Raw genomic sequence first — 15,291 nt, forward strand, 5'->3', positions numbered from 1 at the left:
ACCGAGCCTCATAATTCATAGGAACAACCCTGCTCATTATCATCTATTTCTTCCGCTGCTCCTTCCTTTTTTCCAAACCCTCCCATCCCTTCTCCTATTAAACTTGCAAAAAAGCAAAATAATTTTACGCAAAATTAATGCATACCACATTGCAGGCCCTTTTTGAGGCAAGACGAGTCATTTGATGAGCTATCTTGTTTTTTTTTTTTTTTAAGGAGATGAGCTACTTTGTTGTCATGTCTCTAAAAAATTATTAAGCCAATACACTTGTAGATTTGTAGTTATACAAAAAAGTTTGACATTTGGATAACAGCACCTTATCAATTTAATGGGTACTAGTTATATGGGTCATTTTACACATTTCTCTCACATTTAGAATCGAACATTGAAACCTGATCAGATTAATCGGATAGTAGTCATCACCTATCAGATGGTCTAACACATCGTTGATAAACTTCATATCATTATATAATTTAAGTTCAACCTCATTCAACTGTTGAATAATTGTCTTATAAAATGACAATCACATCAAATGAAACCCGAAACATTTGCCTTAAAAAAAATCTTCAATCTTTTGACTAGTCAACACTTCACATCCATACTTCTTTACATGTTAAGAGTTAAGACACACATAGAAGAAAAAATAATAACCTCTACTCTAGCAAATAATTTAACCAGCCATGGTGGAAAGAATAATTAGCAAAGAAGAAGAAAGCAAAAAAAGAAGCATGAAGAAACTCCTTCTAATACTAAACTCAATCCTCTTAGCTATAGGAACATGTGGTGGACCACTGGTAATGCGTCTATACTTCATCCATGGCGGCAAACGTGTATGGCTCTCAAGCTTCCTTGAAACATCTGCCTTCCCAATAATTCTCATTCCCTTAACCATTTCTCACGTCCACAACCGTTACCGTTATCAAAACCCTAACGGCAACAACAATAATAACAACTTTGTCTCAATGAAACCACCTTTGTTTATCGCCTCGGCAGTCATCGGAGTCCTCACCGGTTTAGACGACTACCTCTACGCCTGTGGTATAAAGCGTCTACCGGTGTCAACTTCTTCATTAATTCAATCCTCACACTTAGCTTTCACCGCGGTTTTCGCATTTTTTCTTGTGAAGCATAAGTTCACGGCGTATTCTGTTAACTCTATTGTTTTGTTGACCCTTGGGAGTGTGGTTTTGGCACTGAATTCTGATGGTGGAGATAGACTTGTTGGTGAGTCTACTAAGGATTATGTGATTGGTTTTGTTATGATATTGGCTTCTGCTGCTTTGTATGGATTTGTTTTACCGTTGTTGGAGTTGGTTTATAAAAAGAGTAAACAAGTTATTACTTATTCTCTTGTTATGGAGATTCAGCTTGTTATGTGCTTCTTTGCTACTTTGTTTTGCGTTGTTGGGATGATCATAGACAATGATTTTAAGGTGATATATCTCTCTTCTTTGTCTCACTCTATTGTTTTAACTTTTAACCATACTTTGTACACTCACAATTATATTTATTTTTCAAATTAACTCTACTTTTCACCCTCGTTACCACACACACACATACACCTTTAGCTAGTAACCAAACAAATGTATTATGTACACGTGTCTCAATTCTTTTCTATTAAGTATGTCTTTTTTTTTTTAGGGATATTAAGTATGTCTTTAGACTGTGTGTTATTCTCATTCTCATTATTATTATTATTATTATAGAATCTAAGAATAACTATTGCTTTTGTTTTTAATGGTAGAATTAGAATATTGTGGTGCCAAAAACAAATAGAATTAGAATAAGGCAAATTCTATGGTATACCCAATAAATTTGGGTGTATCGGCTCTCTTTTTGTTTGTGGTACGTCTCACTGAATTATTAACAATTTTTTGTGAATTCAAAGATGCCACGTATTATTATTACATTAGTGAGACATACATTACCCCTTCATCATTTGGGTTACCTCTAATAAAAAATAAGATTCGATTTTGGAATATAGGAGATGGAGATTAGAGGTTGAATGAAGAAGCAAAGAAAAATGATGTTCTTGAGATGAAAATGATAAATCATTTATTGCATTTTTTTCAAAAATTATTTATTACATTTGATAAAATGAGTATTGCAATTTCGCAGGTGATTCCAAGGGAAGCAAGGGATTTTAAGCTTGGGGAAACAAAGTATTATGTTGTGCTAGTGTGGAGTGCTATAATGTGGCAATTTTTCTTCTTAGGAGCTATTGGAGTTATCTTTTGTGCTTCTTCATTGCTATCTGGCATTATAATTGCTGCATTTCTTCCCATAACTGAAATCTTAGCTGTTATTGTCTACAAAGAGAAATTTCAAGCAGAGAAAGGGGTTGCTTTGGTGCTCTCACTTTGGGGCTTTGTGTCTTACTTTTATGATGAGATTAAAGAAGCAAAAAAAATGAAAAATAGAGAAATGGAACTGCCTCAAAGTCTTCATTCAATCGCATGATTGCAAGTAATGATGTTATTTTTGTTTGGTTTCGTTATATACTTTTGAATTGTCAATATTGTAGGCTAGCTTTATTGTACCCAACTTGAGGATGACAACAAAAGATTAAGACATCTTGTCACTCTGATTATTGTACCCCGCCAAATTTTGTCCTATTTTCATTTTGTTTTAATTTGGGCTAAGAGTAAACTACCAAATTGTTCCCTATGATCCTCAAATTAGTCCCTAACTATATTAATATTTTAAAATAGTCTCTGTTTTTGTTAAAAATTTATTAATTAAGTCCCTCATCGTGTGAATAAAAAAAATAGAAATATGGATCTAATTGATAAACTTTTGACAAAGACAAAAACTATTTTCAAATATTATGAAAAGTTTATCAATTAGACCCATGGTCTATGTTTTTTCACATGAAGAGTGACTTAATTAAGAAACATTTGATAAAGAGAGAGACTATTTTGAAATATGAATAGAGTCATAGACAGATTTGAAAATCACTTACAAAGATTTAGGATCAAATTGATGGTTTACGCTAATAAATGATAAGATACATCAATTAGGCCCCATTTGTTCTACTAAAATATGAATTTAGCCCATTGTCCAAAAATAAGATGTTTTTCTTTTACAATTTATTTTTCCATTCTATGCTACGTTTAATTTATTTTTTTAAATAACCGTTTGTTCGGATTATGTAAGCTGAACTAAGATTAAGAAACTTTCGGAGTATATAATTCAGAAACTTGAATTACCCAGATTTTTGGAACAACAGTGGCATATTTTATTAAGATTGCATAATTGAAAATGACAAAAAAATAAAGTAAAAAGACAAAATGATACAAATTTTCATTTTCTTCATATAGAAATATTTTCATAGTACATTTACAATAAAATTGAAGCTTATTACACAAAATTGTTAAATACCTAATGCTAATTTATCAAACACCTAATGTTAAACTTGTAGTGGAAGAAGATGGAGGGGGAAGGAGAAGAATATGGAGGGAGAAGGAGCAATGTGGTAAGGTTTGTTTTCTTTCGCGAGCGAAAGAAACTTTGATGGTCAACCTTACACTCAAACAAATAGAGCAAATTTGCAGAGTGACACCATCGTCTTTGTATGAAAATCCAACGATGGAAGCACGTTGCAGAAGTAAAGAGAACAAGAGAGTGTGAGATGATTTCTTCTAGTCATCTCTATTGGTGAGTTAGGTTAGCATATTTCACCAATAGAGTACTGTACTAACCTCAGATATCACATCATGATTTCATTATTTTCTATTGATGAGGTGTGCCCTATTTGATGTAAAACATACCTGGATACCTTTGGGGAACATGTTCATTATAAGGAGCTTCCAATTTCAAATACATACATGACTTTGTTATGATGTCATCTTTGATATATTCAGGAGGGCTGAAAATATTTCTGAAGAAGAAGCAGGTACTTGTGAGCTTCTTGTTTGACCGCCTACATGGAAGTTCGACACTTAGACAAACGGACGTTATGGTGTACATGTCGGTAGGAGGAAAACATGGATGTGTTGAATTGAATGGGGTTTCACCACTTGTGGGATTAAGACCGGGGCTTTTACGATGGGACAAGAAGCCCTCAAAGCCGCATCAAAGACCGTTGACCTTCTACATAGAGTTCAAAGTCTCATACATAATAATGTATTGTCTCCTAGATCCATAGAAGTTGTGTTAACGAGAATTGGTTTTCCCATATTTTTTATCCACCTCTTTATCAACGTTATATACGAATGTTCATCATCAAAATACTCGCACATTGTCTTTCAATTTTGATGTGAAATTTGAAAATTCTAAGAAATATGAAAAAACTTGTTAGCAAAATGTTAATGGTTGGTTGACTTCCAAGTCCAACCAACCTTCTCAGATAATCTAGACATATATCACTTCAAACTCTTCATGCCAAAGGTGCAAAATTTCTATTGAATCTGACGTTCACGTTCTTAGGGACTGTAATAGTTCTTTTCCTATTTGGATGGATTTCACCGAGGTAGGAATTCATAAGTATCTCAACACTTGCGAACCGACTTTAAATGGAGAAAAAACATGGGTACAAAGTAACAAACTTCATCTATTAGGAATGTTAGTTGCCCAAATTAACGTAGATGGTAGCTCTAATGGAAATTTGGTAAAACAAGCTATGGCAGTCATTTGAGAAACAATCATAGTGAATGGCTTCAAGGTTTCTCAGGTTCTTATGCCATAACTACTAATTTTGATATGCTTAATTAATGGCTATTTTTAAGGGCTTGCAGCTGGCTTGACTACATGTTCATTATCCTAGAGTCTTATTGAAGACCTGCTTTGAACTTAATTGGTGATATGATTAAACTTTGCAAGAAGCCTTTAATGAACATGCAAAGGCTTATATAAAGTATGCTTGTATAAAATATGCAAAATTTGTCTGTAAAGCCTAGCTTAATTGGCAATGCCGAAATTGTTAGGTTGGACGCCTTTACCTGGGTTCGAACATATGACATTGCAGTGTGTGTGAGTTTCAGTGGTGTTTACCACTTTGTCTATAGACCAAAAAAAAATTAAAAAATATGCAGAATTTGGAGCTGCCCTCAATTATTTGTTTGGGGAGGGTCTTGGAATTCAGATAACTAGAAAGGCTAATACTTCACTCCTTGGGAAACAAGTTAGGGATATTATGCATAATCTCCACAAAATATGTGTTCCATTGCGTGCTTCTAAGTACTTGACTGATCCAATTTCTTGGAGCTGGCTTGGATATAACTGATGATACTTCTCAACAATTTCACTCCTATGCTACTGTTTTTTCCCACAATTTCACTCCATAAACATATGCTGCTAGCTCGGTTCAGAGAAGCTAATGAATGTGCTCATTGGTTTGCAATATTTGGATCTAAAGTGGACGACGCTACAAAGATTTGGCACACTCTGTTTCCAGTTTTTCAGGTTTAACTGTTTTTCTATATTTATCTATAACCATGTCCAAAGTACAGCCAAATATCGCATACTACATTCTCTATATTACTATGATGATTGATGGAATTATATCATTTAATCTATAGATTGTACTTGTATTTTTTGTATCAAAGTGTTGAATTTCATCCATTAGAAATTGCAGCCACTAGAAATTGCTGCCACAAGCACTGTCTTAATGCAGAAACTACTGTGGCTTAACAAGCAAAAATCTAATGAAACCTTCATTTAAAAAATATGGCTAAAAATTAGGCTTTTTGCATGTCATCTCAAGGATGCAAAACCCAATGAGACACTTGACAGATTACAAGATTAAGGTCGACTATTCTCTCATAATTTAATATACTGTCAATTGGAAAAACAAGAAAAACTCCTCAAAGTCGGTCTGTACTGTGCTTCTGCTTCCTTATGCACATTTAATTCAAGTTTAAACATATATATTCCTTGGTTTCTCATACTTTCGTGTCCTTCACAAGGGGTATCTTAAGATATATTTCGTGCTTATGTGATTCTGTGGCTCGAGTGTCAAGTGAGGTTTTCCGTTGGCTTAATATCACCATGGTTACCCCTCCAAACTTTTTTGTTGGCAGCTAGAAAAAAGAGACTTCATAATCATAAGGGGTATTGGTTGATTTGGTATACAACTCTTTGGTTTATTTGGAATACGGGGAATGGGATTAATTTCGAGAAAGGGAATAGAGATACCAAAGAGGTGGTTGATGAAATCAAGATAATGTCTTGGAAATAAGGTTTGAGTAGTACTGATTTTTGCAAAGTTATCAAATGCACCATAGAATTTGCTGGTGATTGACTTATATAGACTATATATAAAGGAGACAAAACCTATATTATTCAATCCATGGAATTCATTACTCATGGTAGCATATATCTAGAAACATTCATTTCAGTAAAAGCTTACATGCGGGAGAAGTCCTTGGAAAAGAGGATAAGTTTTCAACAAATTGCGACCTCTGCATTGTATTTGAGGAACTATGAATGTGTATTGTCATATCCTGTAAAAGTCTTGCATTCTTCAAGATATATATTGCAAATAGAAAATCAGCTTCTGCAGCTTGATAGTTTATAACATGAGACCTAACACACTCAGGAACATGATCTGGGTATTTCCTATCATCTTTGGTTGTTTTCATCACATTGCGTTTCATCATCTCCTGTCAATCATGCAAAATAGGGTTTGTAAAAATACTTGATTAGAAGAGAATAACAAACAAAAACCAATAACTATCAATTGAGGTGACAAACAAACCTTTTCAATGTAAAGAGCTTCAAGTCTGGGAAAATTGAAGAGTATTTTCACTATCTCACTCCCGTCAAAAATGACTGCATAAAACCAAGATATCCGAAGTTCCATTAAATTTTCAAACATACGAAAATCTTTGTAATAAGAATTAATTTGTTTGTTGGGAAGGCTACACAACGCAAAACCAAATCAAACAAGAGACATAATAATGGTATAAAAGTGGATGGATGCATCATATCATATCATACATACCTTAGACAGAGTTAGAAACTCCACATGACGAATTGTGTCTCGATCCTCAAATAACCAGGTAGTGGCTTTGATCAAGTTGGATAAAGGTTCAAAGTATCTTGTAGACATGAAACCCGACTTTCCCCTAACACCATTAGTAGTCAAATCCTCCAATTTGGGACACCCATAAAGAACTTTCATTAAATCATCCAAATCATAGAAACGAATGTCACAGAGAACAAGGGTTTTGAGCGAGGGAAGATCAATAGAAAAACCAACCATACTGAGTACAGAAATACCCCACAATTTCAGGACCACAAGTGTTTTGCTGCAGAAAATACTTGGGGATGAAACGCCACAATACCAGTATATATCCAAATCCTCGACGCCGCGGCGTTTTGCTGCTTCGACAAATCGGTTTAGTTTGAAGCAAGGCTTCTGGACATTATAATGCAAAAAAAGAGTAACGGCTTTGAGGGGATGGCGCGGAGAAAGCAAAACTGCTTTCATGAATTGAAAGAAGTGAGTCCTTTCTGGTTTGTACGTGGTCATATCCCTAGCGTCGAGGCTGAGGACATTGAGCGATTCACATAGTGGGACCCACGAATTGGAAACAAACTTTGTTCTGAAAGCATCTTTGGTTGGGAGTAGAGAGAGTATGTGTTTCAGTATATCATCTGGTAACATGTTCAAGTTTGTTGACTGTGGTGGCGTCGACATTATTCTGGTTTTATTTGGTTATGTTTTCGTTTGACCTAAACGCTAATAGAATAATGGTCGTTTCTATTCACTTGCATTCGGAGATATACTTGTGTGCCAAGATACAAGTAAATACCCCTTAACCTATAATGAAAAAATAGGAAATATTATACATTAAATTAGATTATAATATTAAAATAGGAAATGATGATGAAATAGGTAGGACCTCAAAATACCTTTTAGAATATGAAAATAAATTAAAACTATATGAAGATTTATTAAAAAGTATAAACGAATTTAATTCCGTCACCAAAGATCAGCGACGAGGAAATTAGAGACAGATTTATTAAATCCGTCATTAAAATTCGTCACTATTTCAACATATTTTAGTAGTGTAAGACAATTCGGATCCGAATACCTATACGACCTGACATACTATAAGACAATTCGGATCCGGATATCTATACGACCCGACATACTACACTACTAGAAAAGAACCAATTAGCGACAACCTTTTTTAAATAATGACTTTATCCGAAGAAATAGAATTAATGTATAAAGAAATAAACAATACCATGAATGAAGTAAATAATAATATCATTTTATTAATAGAAAAAACTAATAAAATTCTAGATCACACATTTAATAAAATTAAAATTGAACGTAGTGAAATAAATAGTATATACGAAACTTTAGACAATATAAAAGGAATTAATGAAGATGAAAACATTTTTAAAATTAGAGAAGTTCTTCATCAACTAGAAAATCATTTAGATTATGAAGAAAATAATAGAAGCATAACAATAAAAGATATAGAAGAATTATTAAATAAAACAAGAGAAGCAAAACAATTAGATAAAATAGTTAAACAAGAACCATTAATACCATCTATGTTAATAAACCCAATATCTTCATGGAGGGGATAAAAACTGAATACATGGAATCAATTAGGAGATCCAATGATATCGAAGAAATTAAACAATTAATGGAACAATTAAAAATAGTTGAAGAAGAAAATAAACCAATAAGTCTAGAATTTTGTTCAAGTTGGAATCAACAATCATCAATATCCATTAATGGACGAAGCAAGGGAAGAAGTATTAAGTGAAGAACAAATTGATATGATTATTGCTAATCAATTAGCAAGTATATTTTCCCAATGTCAATCAATCACTAAAAATTCTCATATTAAGGTACTTAGTAAAACAAAGAATATGTTAATCTCAAGCAAAACAAGTGGCAAAATAATCCATGAGAAAGACATGCAACTACTAACAAGTTTTCAAGTACCATTCTACTCACTAAACAAGGAGTTATTAAACTATAAGCCAAGAATCTTAAAAGAATTATGCTTAAGCATAAGAGGAAGCATTAATCATGCTTGTGAGTTGTGCATGCATGAGGAAGGGACTGAAGCAATTGCCAAGTGCACGGACATGTGTCTAGAAGAAGAAGAGAAAAAGCCATGCTGAAAATGTAGTTGCCTTCATGCATGGAGACATGTCATAAATAGTGTCATAAGATTATGTAAGGGTGAATAGTGTTAGGGTGAATAGTGCTATGAATAGTGTTATGTATGAATAGTAGTAGGGCCTTTTGGCTTATAAATAAAGGCTTGTAACGATAGTAGTGCAAGCTGTAGTAGAAAGCTCTATGCTTGTAAAGTTTCTCTAAGAAACTTAACTAAGTCCTAGGATTTAGTTGTTGGCACTTTAGTGCTTTTCTTTTCTTGTAATCCATTTTTTCATCAAATAAAATTCATCCTTCACTTACTTAATTTTATTCAATCCACTTATTACTATCCATTATCTACTTATTACTACAAATATATATACCACTAATCCTACTTAAGGCTACCTAAAGCTACGGAAGCAGCGGTGGACCGATCACTAATTCATGAAAATCATGAGCAGGTATAACTACTTAACTTTGTTTAAATTAAATTAAGCTTTTATTATATAATGTTAGCACTTATGTTTTATGTATTATTATTTAATATTAAGTTTAAGTATTTTCATTTTAAAAACTAGTTAATATAATTATTTATTAATTATGGGGATATAGAACATTTAAATATAACTGAAGAAGACGGAAATTATGAAGGAAGTATTTTAATTGATCCTACTTTGTTTCAAAAAATACAAAAAGAAAATCTAGACCTAACTAAGGATGCTAATATGAAAGGAAAAGAAAAAATTGGAGGAATAATGAAAAGATTTAACCAAAAAGAAAACATTATATACTATGGAAAGTTAATTAATGAGTCTCCTACAGATATTGCGGATGCTCAAGGACACACCTATATTAAGTTGTTAGATAAGAAGAAACTTATGGAATTAAAGAGAAACATAAAGAAAGAAGAACATAGGAATAGAATAGGATATATTCATATAGGAGCTATACAAGTATTAATTAAATCTACTTTTCAAGAAGGAGTTAATTCTCCGTTAGAACTAATATTAAAAGATGATAGAATTACAGATTCAGTTGATAAAATACTAGGAGTTGTTGAAGGAAACCTAGCATACGTTAAATTAAAATTTGAAATACATCCTAATATAGGAATCCCATTAGACACTCAAAGACTAGATCAAGCACTTACTCTAGAGCATAAATTCTTAAGAGGAAATTTAATGAAACCCGGAGATAAAATATTTTCTATTACTTATTGCGTTAATTATGCATTAACGAATTCACATCATAGCATTACTTTCAGAAATAATAATAGAATAGATGTCCATGGTCTATTCGAAGACATCGGAAAAATTTACTATCCAAAAAGAAATGAAATAACGGAATTAGGAACTTTTATAAATAGATCAAAGATTTTAGAATTAAAAGGAACAAGGATACCTAGACCCATTAGATTTCACGAACCAGAAAAAGTTGAAGAAAGTAACATTGATAAATTATCTAATCAAGTAAAAGAATTAACCACATATTTAAAAAATAGGATATAAATAATTTAGAATAAGCTAGACTATCAATAAAAAAAAATTAGTATAAAATAAATATGGCAGAATTTAGTATTAATGAGAAAGAAAAAATAATACATATAAGATTAAAAGATTGGGATATAGCTTACGAAGATAGTATTGAAATTAAAGAAAAAGATTTTTATGAAAAATTAAAATGTATATGGAAACTGAATTTACCGAAAGAAATAAGGTCAAAAATTTGTGAAGAATATGGTAAATTATGCGGACAAACAATACTTTACGAAAGTGAGATAGATTATGCATTAGGAAATATGATGGATGACATTTTAATGGACGAATATATAGTTTCTACGTATTATGAAGGAAATCCAATAGATTTTGCCTTAGTAGAAAACAATGAAATATGGGATTATTTAGATGATGACTAAAATTATTAAAAGAATTCCGAAAAAAAATTCTGAATTATCTAGGTATCAATTATTTGGTATCAGAGCACTAAAGATTCAAAAATAACTAAAATGGAAAATTTAAAAAATTCTAAGATTTCAGATGAGAAATCTAGAAAACTAAAATTACAACAAATTTTAAATAAAATACAAAGAGAAAAATTAGAACTAGAGAATAAAATAAATATTTTACAAAAGAAAATTAGGAAATTAGAAAATGAGTATAAGCAGAACTAAAAATATAATAACCTTAGAACTTATAGATATAATAAATAACACTAAAGATATAATAAAAATATTATACATTAAATTAGATTATAATATTAAAATAGGAAATGATGATGAAATAGGTAGGACCTCAAAATACCTTTTAGAATATGAAAATAAATTAAAACTATATGAAGATTTATTAAAAAGTATAAACGAATTTAATTCCGTCACCAATGATCAGCGACGAGGAAATTAGAGACAGATTTATTAAATCCGTCATTAAAATTCGTCACTATTTCAACATATTTTAGTAGTGATGAAATCAAGCTTCAATTCAATTATCCCTGTTTGCACTATAAGTTGGTATTTGATTTTTTTCTTTTACCCAATTTTGATTTTTCCCCAATTTATTTGCCCTAAATAGTTCTATTGCTTTGTGGAAGGCAACAGGACATACCAAAGATTGATAGTATATATATATATAATATGTTTCTATAAAAAACCTCATCTTTGATAGGATTAGTTTTTAAAACAATTATATCAGAGAAGAAAAGAAAGCTTTTTTCCACAAACACCATAGACAACATATACAATTTTATGTTAATGGTTAATTGGTTACTATCCTGGAACACACGTCTTTACAATAATAAAGAACAAGTGTTTCTAAATAAAAATAATTTCGTTGACACCAATTGAATCTTACTTGATAAACTAGTTTTTTGTACCGCACCACACAATCAAAGTCAAAGAATCTGCATTGTGATTGAGGAAGTGATCATCATAGGATGAAGAAGGATATGGCCACTGATTTCGGCAATAAAAGATACCAGAGAGAGGATTAGTCATGTACAATCAAGGAACGAGAGATCATGTGAGGTTTGTAAATGAATAAATGTGAACTTTTAGATCAATTTAAATGAATGGTTGGAATTTGGTGTCAACGAATCCGTTGACACCTGGTGTTTCCTCTACCTAACGTTCTGCCGTTGAGTGTGTTATGAGAAACAAGGGAAACAAAGTAGCAAACGGTGGAAGCATGTGTGTCATGTTCATGTATTTCAATTACACAATAACCAAGTTCCGCCACAGCATGTGTTGTCCTTTGTAAACTCAGTTTTAGATCTATGCCAAGAAAAAAGTGCATCGTGTATCAGGATTATAGCTATGTAAATTCATCAAGGGATGAATGAGGTTGCAATGAAGCCATGTTGTCAATCTAGGAAAGCTTCTGTTTTACTGTCATCCTCTTCCATGGTTTTTCAATTTTATGATTCTCCATATTCAGAAGAACATTGATGAATTACAAAATCACGTTTCCATAAAATTGCTCATAGAGATTTTCCATGTCGATTGGAGAATAAGAGGTTATTGATAAAATTGATCTCCAATCTATAAATTAATGATTTTAAAACGATGAAATTGATACCCATAAAATTAATATCCAATCGATTGGAGAAAGAATGAGAACAAGGAGGTTATTGCTCATAGAGATTTCCAATCTGTAAAATAATGGTTACGGTGAGAGAAAGGATGAGAAAAAAAATACAAGAGGTACTAAGGTGTATAAAATAAATTTGATCTCACCGTGCACTATTAAGTGAATAATTATTAGCCTTTAGATTAAACCAATTTAATGGTTGAGATTTGGTGTCAACGAATCCATTGACACCTGGTGTCAACGGATCCTGTCTCATATATATATATATATATATATATATATATATATATATATATATATAGAGGGTGTATCAAGTGAGAGTACATTTTATAATGAGAGATGAGAGCATTAAATTAGGACCCTAGGTCAAATTGAAAGGTGGAGATGATATTTCACTTAATGTGGTGTATGACTACCTGATTGCCTTTCCTTCTCCAGGCTTGTTAGCGTTTCTTCTTATGTGATTTTCTAACTTCCCTTCCTTCTCCGATCTTTCCTATTCCACTACTCTTCTTCCTGTTCCATTTTTCTATCATTCTCATGTCTCTTTCTAGTTTTGCAATTTCACTCTTGATTTTTAAGTTGAAATTTGGATTTTGGTTTTTTTGATTGAGAATTGAGATTCGTTTGAGAATTTGAAATCGGTGGTTACGAACATGTTTGCAGAATGCAATCAAACATTGAAAAGCACTGCTATTTAAAGAAGGATTGTTCAAAGAACATGTTTGTTCTTCCCCTAAAAAAAGGATTGTTCTTAATTCTCTCTACAATCAAAGGCAGCAATTTTTATGAAATACCATTATTTAAATTAATTTAATTTCATGATTGGATGGAGTTTTTCCTTAAATGAATGGAGTAGAAGATGAAGAGCAAACACAACATCGATGAACTGGAAAAATTAATTGGATAGAAGTAGAACTCTCAATACTTCTGATTTCTGAAGAAGAATGAACATGCAAAACACGTGCAGTTTTATGGGGAAGCATAAACCTGCAAAACATAAAGGTTTCTCTGAGGAAGAAAGGTGTGCGTGCGACAACACATGAAGAAAGCAATAATCATGGTTTTTTTTTCTTATGGGCATAGGTTCCTCTATTAATTTTCTCGGCAAAAGCAATCCAACAAGCAGTGTAACAAAAAATAGGAAAAAGTTGAATGAGTTTATTAAAAAAAAAACAGCAAATGAATGGGGTGAAGATATTCACAAAATAAAAAAACTAAGAGGAGGATGAACAGAGAGTGTGAGAGAGGTGGAAATTAGCGAGCGTGTAAATGATAGCATAGGAACATGTAGATTTAAGTGAAAAAGATCTGAACCCTTAATTTTAATCCAAGGGCTGTTGTTTGTTCCTCTCATCTCTCATTATAAAATGTCCTCTCACTTGATACACCCTCTATATATATATATATATGAGAAATGCTAAGGACAAACTCTCAAACACACTCTTTCAACACACTCCAATAATAGGAAGCCACCTCACCCCAATTTTTAATACATTTCAATTTCATATTAGGTTGTCGGTTAATTAAACAAAGGATGGGGATGATGTGTCAACATATTATTGGAGTGTGTTGAAAGAGTGTGTTTGAGAGTTTGTCCTTAGCATTTCTCATATATATATATATATATATCTGTGTGTGTGTGTGTTTTGCTAGAAGACACCTTTTATGAAGGTGTCTTTTAGCAAGTTATTCTATGAGCATTTGTTAAAAGACACCACCTAGGTTTTATAAAGGTGTCTTTTAGCAAGTTATAACTAAAAAGTTGATAATCACACCTTGAGGTGTGGATTGCTAAAAAACACCTTCATGGGTGTCTTCTATTAAAACCCATATATATGTGTGTGTGTGTGTGCAGCGCGCGCCCATGCATGTTGAAAATAATATTTAATAGGGTCTATGTTAAAGATTTTAAAAATTGAAATTTTATCTTGGAAATATAAGATATTACTTTAGACCAAATAATGATTACGCAATTTTTTCATGAAAACATGTTTGTTTTGGATGCTTAACCAATGCCCTTGGGACATCGGTTAGCATTCTCCTATTTAATATAGACATTATTTATCAATTTTTAGAGATCATAAAATAACAAAATAATATTCAAATGATACAAATATAAATTAATATTTTACTTTTATAAAATTTTATTACACACTACTACTCCCTCCGTCCCAAATTGTATGACGTTTTGGGCATTTCACACATATTAAGAAATGCAATTAATATTGTGTGGAAAAGAGATATTATGAGTTATTTTACAAAATTGTCCTTAATAAATAATATGGGAAAGATAAATGAAAGAATTGAAAGAAGAGAGAGTAATAAATAATTAAGGTTATAATAGGAAAAGTAACATTAATGTTGCATTGGTATTTTAAAGCGATATATAATTTGGGACAATTTTTTTTTCTAAAGCGACATACAATTTGGAACGGAGGGAGTATAATAATTGTACGTTCCGTCGCTAATTTGTTATGTTGTAAAAAAAAACAATTATGTTACTCTATCCTCTAAAAATAATATCTGCGTTGCTTTATTCACATGGTGCCGATTATTTGAATAAAGCATACCCTATTGTTAGGTAAATGAAAATAGTTCTGCAGTTATATATTTCCATAGAATGTTTTACTACTC

The 15,291-nt window shown here is 31.9% G+C and overlaps 3 protein-coding genes across 4 annotated transcripts; 1 reads left to right on the forward strand and 2 right to left on the reverse strand.

Moving 5' to 3' along the window:
• The first annotated feature begins 557 nt into the window (after positions 1–557).
• On the forward strand, positions 558–3,632 carry LOC11433252 (purine permease 1). Of its 2 annotated transcripts, XM_024783672.2 has the most exons (3): positions 558–1,433; positions 2,119–2,466; positions 3,422–3,632. In XM_024783672.2, the coding sequence occupies exons 1-2, from the start codon at positions 681–683 to the stop codon at positions 2,458–2,460; spliced, it is 1,095 nt and encodes a 364-aa protein (XP_024639440.1). In that variant the 5' UTR covers positions 558–680; the 3' UTR covers positions 2,461–2,466; positions 3,422–3,632. The 2 variants fall into 2 exon arrangements, with proteins under 2 accessions (XP_024639440.1, XP_003615204.1); XM_003615156.4 differs by lacking the exon at positions 3,422–3,632 and having other exon boundaries at positions 2,119–2,640.
• Positions 3,633–6,236: 2,604 nt separating this feature from the next.
• Positions 6,237–6,861, reverse strand: LOC11442509 (uncharacterized). The gene is made up of 2 exons (XM_024783673.2): positions 6,698–6,861; positions 6,237–6,602 (listed from the first exon to the last, which is right to left on the reverse strand). Exons 1-2 carry the CDS (start codon positions 6,815–6,817, stop codon positions 6,330–6,332), a joined length of 393 nt encoding a protein of 130 aa, XP_024639441.2. The 5' UTR covers positions 6,818–6,861; the 3' UTR covers positions 6,237–6,329.
• On the reverse strand, positions 6,840–7,642 carry LOC120580673 (F-box protein At3g59000-like). The gene is made up of 2 exons (XM_039834713.1): positions 6,944–7,642; positions 6,840–6,860 (listed from the first exon to the last, which is right to left on the reverse strand). Exons 1-2 carry the CDS (start codon positions 7,640–7,642, stop codon positions 6,840–6,842), a joined length of 720 nt encoding a protein of 239 aa, XP_039690647.1.
• Positions 7,643–15,291: the final 7,649 nt, after the last annotated feature.

This window comes from Medicago truncatula, chromosome 5, assembly GCF_003473485.1.
Source record: "Medicago truncatula cultivar Jemalong A17 chromosome 5, MtrunA17r5.0-ANR, whole genome shotgun sequence".
NCBI lineage: Eukaryota > Viridiplantae > Streptophyta > Magnoliopsida > Fabales > Fabaceae > Medicago > Medicago truncatula.